This window comes from Aulonocara sp. 'chitande type north' Nkhata Bay, linkage group LG18, assembly GCF_057382095.1.
Source record: "Aulonocara sp. 'chitande type north' Nkhata Bay isolate Kocher_YH1m ecotype deep benthic linkage group LG18, A_spYH_male_GT1.1, whole genome shotgun sequence".
NCBI classification, from domain to species: Eukaryota; Metazoa; Chordata; class Actinopteri; order Cichliformes; family Cichlidae; genus Aulonocara; species Aulonocara sp. 'chitande type north' Nkhata Bay.
The window spans coordinates 2,816,393-2,823,940 of NC_141361.1; the positions used below are offsets into that span (position 1 = coordinate 2,816,393).

Genomic DNA, 7,548 nt, shown 5'->3' on the forward strand with positions numbered 1-7,548 from the left:
TGTACTTACCTTTACTATTTCACAAAGTGTCAAAAGAATATTGATTTTATATAATGTGATCAGCTTCATGAAATGTATTATTTTATTTAATCACTAAGCAAACGTCTACGTGACTTTTGACATGCACCTTTGTGTGATAAACAACTGATAGCTGATAACTGATAGATTCCTCTTTTTGTAAGAAAATACAGAATTAGAAAAAGGGGAACCTCAGCTCAGAGTTCTTAGAATAAGAAGCTATTTGCACACACACACACACACACACACACACACACACACACACACACACACACACACACACACTCACACACACACACACACACACTCACACACACACACACACACACTCTCACACACACACTCACACACACCCACTCACACACACACACTCACACACACACACACTCTCACACACACACACACACACACAAAGAGTGCGGGCAGTGATGAGACGCAGGTCTCAGAGCGACTGCCCACGCGTGTAAAGACGACTGCAGTGTTTGTGTTTTCTAACTCAGGTGTCTTAGCTGAAGAACTACAGGGTGATTTGAAGAAATCCTTTGTCACAAAGGTTTAAAAAGGGTATGTCCACAATTTAGACTGTAATTACAGGATATTTTACTTTATTTGGCAGGAGAGAAGCAGAGGCAGAATTAAATGATAATAACAGTCACAGAATAATAAGAAAATCACATCAATCATAATTATCTCATTAACCTACTCTGAGCTAATGCTGATTTTGTCCTTGTCTTTGGGATGAGAGAGGTTGGAGGAGAGAATGAGCAGATCTTGTGCTGAATTTTGTTTCATCTCAGTGTTTTGTGCTAATGGAAACAATCCAACAGGAAAGCAGGAATCCTTGAATATTCGATACTTCAGGAAAACAGCGAGACCCCAGATCTTCTCAGTGTTGGGAGAAGCTGCAATCCACCAGGAAAATGATGGGAGTCCAAACCGTTAGAATTATAATCCAACAGAGCAAAGATGATGATGATGATGAGCAGAGATGGAGCCAAATCCATGATGAATTTGTAAGTCCATTGTTTGGGCAGCTGCTTGATGTCTCTGGTGTCTCTGCCAGAATTTCCAAAGGTGAATTTCTGGTATCCGATCATCTGAACTGCTCATCACACAGAACTGCTGGAAACAGAACCTGAACATCTCTGAGGCTCCAATTTATGCTCTGACAAGTGCTCACTCACCCCACCTCTCCTCCCTCTGGTAGGTCGTCACCAATCACTGTGTTTACAGAAGATCAGCAGTTATTTTACTTACTACATTTATTATTTAACATATAGATCAGGATCATACTTTGATTATAACTTTGATGAAAAATAAAGATGATTTACTACGAGCACATGGGGAAAAAGCTCTTTTCTTACAGTGATGCCACGAATCTGGGTCTAACACATGAGGCTGGATGTTAAATCCTTTTACCCCCTCAAAGATGTGATGACAGGGGAAAGTACTTCAGCCTCTCTGTCTCACTTCTTCCATCAGAAACTTTTTGTTTTTTTATTGAGCTGAGATCAGATTTGTGACGGTCACTCTGATAACTGGATGTTGTTTAAACCATTTTGCCACAGTTTCTGTACAACTGTGTGTTTAAACTTCAAGTTCAGCTCTTGAAGGTCTTCAGCTGCTCATGTTGCAGATCCACTGTGAGCTGAAATTCCAATGAAGCTGTTAGAAAAATCAAAGTGATGTTTCAGATTAGTCAATGAGCTCATTAGTTAATAACTGTGTAAGATGGTGTTATGGTCCCCTGATCCTCTGCTGCCTACCCACCATCGATCTTTCCTCCCTCTGTTTTCTATCTTTGTCTCTCTGTGAGTGTGGCATTTGTGGTGTGTGATGTGTGTCGGTGGGGTTTGGCAGTTCTGCTGGTTCCTGCTCCTCCTCGGCTGGAGCACCTGCAGTAACTGATAATCAGTCCAGCACATCAGTTTGGAAGAATTTGACTCCATTTTTGACACAGAGCAGCTTTAATTCTGACATGTTGGATTTTCTCACATGAACTTCCAGCTCTTTCACACCATTTCTGTTGGACTCTGTTGGACTCGGTTGTTCCAAAGCTCTATTTTTAACAGCAGGCATGGACGCTGTGTGTTCCTACGAGGCTGCTGGAGCTGATTGAGGCCACTCAGTACAACACTGATGATTCCAGCAGACATGCCACAGCACATTTCAGAAGCATCCCTGAAGCATCTCTTTGCTCTGCACCACTAAAAATAACTCTGGATCTATTTTGTACAGAAGCTCCATCAAGCTGCACAAAACAGAGGAAAATGTGCAGCACAGAAGAAACAGCAAAGGAAATCCTGTCAGTGTTGAAAATAGAAGAGCCTGTGCAGACCAACATGTTTCTCTTCTAAAATACACCAGGTGTGGTTTGAAGGACGCAACAAAACCACATCAGAAAGACATCAGAGACTCATCACATCACTCGCTGGATTCACTGGATTCTTTTTCTTTCACCATTATTTGGAACAAAGAGAACAAACGTGACTGGTTTGTGTCATTGTGGTGCTGCATGGCCCACTTTCTCCTGAGATTCAGTTCACAGACAGATGTTCTGATAGTTTTCTTTACAATTTGCTGCTAGAATTCAAAATTGATTGTGTGATTAATGATGGTGAGCCAGATGGGCCAAACCATGATCCTATCAGCAGCATGTTTCATTGTAGTGGTGCATCATTGATGGGATAAATGGACTGGTGCTTATATAGTGATTTTCTATTTCCATGTGGACTAAAGTAGTGGACTGACCAACAGACTGACATTAACATCAGAGCCGTGCTGCTAGTGTGGCTAAAAGAAAAGAGAAGAAGAGACAGTCATGTTGATATGAACATTAGAGAAACACATCATGGAGCTGAAATATGATCCTGCTTCCTCATTTGGACTCATTCACCTCAGCTGACACGTTCAACAGCAGACAGGTTTTTGTAGCAGTCTGTCTCACTGTGGGAGTGGGATGGTACCTCATCTTTGGCTCTGGAACTAAACTGTCTGTAACAGGTAAGAACAAACATTTATTTTCCTTCAGTTGTTTTATTGTAGAAGCTGAAAATGTGTTTAAAGTCAGTTTCTGCTGCTTCAGGCTTTACATGTTAGTTTTTCATCATTAGTAGAGAATTCATCTGCAGCCATTGTTACATAAGAAAAGCTCAATAATCTCTGAAAACATGTTGAAATCTCACTGAACAACTAAAGTTATTCTTTATTTCTGCAAATATTAGTGATGTTACAAATATTTAGGATTTGATCCTCTCAGTGATTCTGCTGGTTTTCAACACAAGATCATATTTGACATTAGAAGTAATGTCGAAGCAGTAAATTTGTAAATATAAATAATGCTGAAGTGAAAATGTAGACATGGTTTATGATAATTGTCAAAGAGACATTTTCCTGGTTCAATCAGTCTTTTTTTAAAATATATATATATATATATATGAATATGTTAATTGTCATAAAAACTGAGACATTAAAATTTGTGTAAAATGTGATTAAAAATGCAGGATAAAATATGAGATTGTTACAGTCTTTCAGTATTTCTTGCTTGTTTGATTTGTCTTAATTGCAAAATTCAAAGATTTTGGCAGAAAACACAACTTTGTAAAATAATTTCACATTCTTTAGATATTATATCATAAACACGGATTAATAAATTTGTTTTACTCTACTATAAATTTCATATTAATTGCATTTAAATGTGTTCAGTGATACTTTCACATATTTTTAAAAAGTATAGCAAAAACAAATAACTAATGTTCTGCTCTTGTCATCATTGTAATAAAATAGTTCAGAATCATTCACTTTGTAAAACAAGTATGTTATTTATTATAATATGTTTTATATATCATTTCAGTTGTATTAAGAAAAATGTATATTTATTGCCAAATAATATATAATATATATGAAATCACACCGAGAAAAAGTTGAAGAAATGTCAGTTTGGTTCAGCCGTGTCTCGCTCTTGTGTGCAGTTTCCTTATTTCCCTATATGTATTTATAGTGTGTTTTCTTGAGTTCGTCACTGGTCCGTCTGTGTTACCTCGATGTGTTATTCTGTGTTTCACCCTAGCATTATCCCGCACATCATGCTGCGCGTCATGCTGTCAGGTTTTTGTAGTTAGTTCCTGTCCTTGTGTTACTCTGCATTTTCACCCAGTGTCAATAAAGCGCACTCTTCTCATCTGAGTCAGCGCCTACATCTTTGGGTTCTTCTCTCACTCCACACGGCTCGCCTTAGCTGTGACTCATTTATCAAAGTAGTTTTCTTCCAATTTTTGAACTAAAAGAATTAAAGAAAAAACAACATATGGTCTTTAAAATAAATTGTATTATACATGACAAGAATGTGAATTTTCTTGGATGAATTAAATTATGTGGAATTACTTTTTATTTCCTTTTTAGTGCGAAATATTATGAATTAAGATTAATGCATTTTTATACAGAAGAGGATCTCTGTTAGAAATCCTGTAAGGACTAATATGGAAAATACATTTTCATTTGTATCAAGACAAATATATATATTTTAAAATTGGACTGAACTAAATTTCTATAAAACAATAAAAAGCAAACACATGACGAATTAAACTGAAATGAATTTAATTTGACTTTAAAACCATGCTGAGTGTTCCTCATGTGAGCCATGATGACATGAGGTGATGACTGTGTTTGATATGAAGCTGAATCCAGTGTATGTAGTGAACTTTGTGCTGATGAGTAGTTTAGTGATCAGAGTCCATGTAGTTTCCAGGATCAGACTGAATGCAGTGCAGTGCTGGAAGCTGCTGCTGACTGTGTGAATGTGTGTCTGTGCTGCTTGTTGCTGCTGTCAAACTTCAGATGAGCAGGTAGTGAAGCCCGTGGTGAGCGTGTACCCAGCAGCATCCAGAGCCCACCTGGAGGGGAACAGCTCCCTGCTGTGTGTGGCCTCAGCCATGTTTCCTCCTCTGGTCCAGTTCTCCTGGAAAAGACAGAAGAAGAACGGCGGAGAAGCGGAGGAGCTGCCCCCTGCTGAGGGAGAGCAGCTGGAGCTCAGAGAGGCGGGACGCACCATTGCCATCAGGATGGTTGATGGGAGCCATTCTGACACATATAAATACAGCTGCTGGGTGAAGCACGAGGGGGGCACAGTGGAGGCCCGAACACAACAAGGTAATGAAGGCTTGGTGACTGTGTTCAGCAGTGATTCAGCTTCATGTGGAGATGCTGTCAAAGAGAGCAGAGCAGCAGAGGACTGACATTTCTCACTGCAGCTCCAAACATTTGACTCCTTTTCTGTTTCAGAGCTTCCAGCTCCAGCAGCCTCCTGTCCTCCAGAGAGAGAGCCAGCAGACCTGCCAGCTCTGCAGCCAGCTGACTGTAAGATCACCTGCTGCCTCTCTGCATGGACAGCTCCAATGTCCAATGAGGCAGCTGGAACAAGTTTAGGCTCTTAAAGTTGCACTAATTGATCAAATCTTCATCCAACAAGCTCTGATAAAGCCACTGTACACTAGCTGCTCAGCACCAAACAGCAGACAGACCATAATATGTCAGAGATCAGTTTGTTAGCTGCTTGTGGAGTTCTTCTGCCCCCAAGTGGACACAAACACTACATCAATTCATCCACTTGAAGAAGAAGCTGTGACTGTTTCTATTTGGACTTTTTCTCCTTGATCTGAGAGGAATAACCCGACTGTCTGTCTGTCTCTTTGTGTCTGTCTGTCCTTCAGTGTCCTTCCAGTCTCAGTGCAGGGTGAAGCTGCTCTGCCTGCTGTACACAGTGCTGATAGTGAAGAGTCTGGTGTACTGCTGTGGACTCTCTCTGCTGATGATGCTCACAAACAAGGGAGCGTCCACCAACTGCACACATGCTGACTGACTGTTTCCTGCTCGCCTTTTCTCACCATCAGATTTCCTCCAGTCAGCAGTCAGAAATGTAAATTAACTTCTGGTTGGTTCAATGTTTCATTACTGAGCATTTGACCTTTTCTCATTTAATCATCTTAAACTGTGTAACATAAATTTACAAAGAAACATGTTTGATGTGTTTGTAAAAGTGTAGATTCTTTATGTGAAGATTTCTTTTGTACATCTCTGCAGAAAAACTCAGCTGATGCATTCAGATCCCACCATAACAAAATAACAGTGTAGTTATTTGTCTGAAGTAAAAATAAAGATTGTGATTTTAAGAATGCATTTCTCATCTCTTCTGTGATACATAACCTGTGTGACTGCAGCATTCACAGATCATAAACTTGCTCTCCTGCAGCAGACGGGCTGTGTGGGTTTCTGCTCTGCAGCCTCCACACCGTTAGCTGTGGCTTTCACTTTAATAACACAACGACAGTTACAAGCAGGAACTCTGCTTCAAGTTGTTCAGGAAGCATCTGTGTTCATGTGTGTGAGAGAAACAAAGTGTGAACTCAGAGCTGTTACACAGTTGATGTTTAGTACGATCACAAAAGACAAATACAAGATGAAGTCTGAACATTAAATCCCACAGAACTCAAGTTGAACCGTTATGATTTAAAAACACTGAAAAAGGGAATAAATTAAGACAAGATTTGTAAAAACAATTTCACAAAACACCATCAGTTCAGATGGATGTTGAGCATCTTTCCATCTTTTTCTAATAATCATAAATATGTAAAATGTTTAATCAAAATGTGTCATTGATTAATCAGCTTAATTATTCAGACTAGTACAATTTATACAAATAATATAATTGAGTTAAAAACTGAAATAAATCATAATTATTATAATTAAGAGCAGCACAGAGAGACAAACTCAAACAAAGAACATTCATCAATTTGATGATTGAACCAGTGCTGAATATTTATTAAGTTCACCCACGCTGTGCTGTAAATTCTGTTGATATGAATATTAAGATTTAACCCTCATAATGTCCCGATTTCCACACACCTGTGGTCCTCAGGGTCACAAATGTCCCCACTTCATTTCAGTGTTTTTAAAGTATAAATTGTCGATCAATTCAGTGTAAAAAATACATGAAATGATCAGTTATTGTGATTATTGTTTCCCAACCAGAGTCGGTCGCTTTAACAGATGATCACAGACGGCTTTATGTCAAAGTTAATGTAGGAAGCTGTTTTTAAACGACTTCAAGTTTTTTACTGGCAGCAAATAATCAGGTTTTCCTTTGGGCTCAAAAATGACCCCGTCTGCTTTGACTGTTTATAAATGAAAGGTATAAAATATCATCCATCTCTGTGTTTCAAGGTTTGATTCAACTTTATTCCAACTCATTGCCTGACATGTGTCTGTATGTTGGCATGGTAGGAACAGCAGGGCATGGGTCTGAGTGAAGGCAAACCTTCATGAGGACAAAGGCGTGTCCATATTTGACACAAGTGCAGGAGGACAAATTAGAAATTCGCTGAACTTTAGTGACACTTTTAAAGAATCTGTGATTTTAAAATCTTAGATGCAAATATAAAATCTGATGAGATTTATTCCACAGATTTGTGTTTTATGTCAGGGTAAATAATCTATAACAAGTTAAGTGATTTACTATGAAGTGAAAAAGACAGG

The 7,548-nt window shown here is 38.9% G+C and overlaps 1 protein-coding gene across 1 annotated transcript; it reads left to right on the forward strand.

The window, feature by feature from the left end:
• The first annotated feature begins 1,942 nt into the window (after positions 1-1,942).
• On the forward strand, positions 1,943-6,173 carry LOC147307627 (uncharacterized). Its single transcript, XM_086271925.1, has 4 exons — positions 1,943-3,021; positions 4,855-5,166; positions 5,299-5,373; positions 5,727-6,173. The coding sequence occupies exons 1-4, from the start codon at positions 2,883-2,885 to the stop codon at positions 5,873-5,875; spliced, it is 675 nt and encodes a 224-aa protein (XP_086128051.1). The 5' UTR covers positions 1,943-2,882; the 3' UTR covers positions 5,876-6,173.
• Positions 6,174-7,548: the final 1,375 nt, after the last annotated feature.

Bases quoted from the DNA above. Each gene is read 5' to 3' on its own strand.
- LOC147307627 (XM_086271925.1), top strand. From the start codon at position 2,883: ATGATCCTGCTTCCTCATTTGGACTCATTCACCTCAGCTGACACGTTC. The intron at 3,022-4,854 runs GTAAGAACAAAC...GTCAAACTTCAG, and splicing joins AACTAAACTGTCTGTAACAG to ATGAGCAGGTAGTGAAGCCC. The intron at 5,374-5,726 runs GTAAGATCACCT...TCTGTCCTTCAG, and splicing joins AGCTCTGCAGCCAGCTGACT to TGTCCTTCCAGTCTCAGTGC.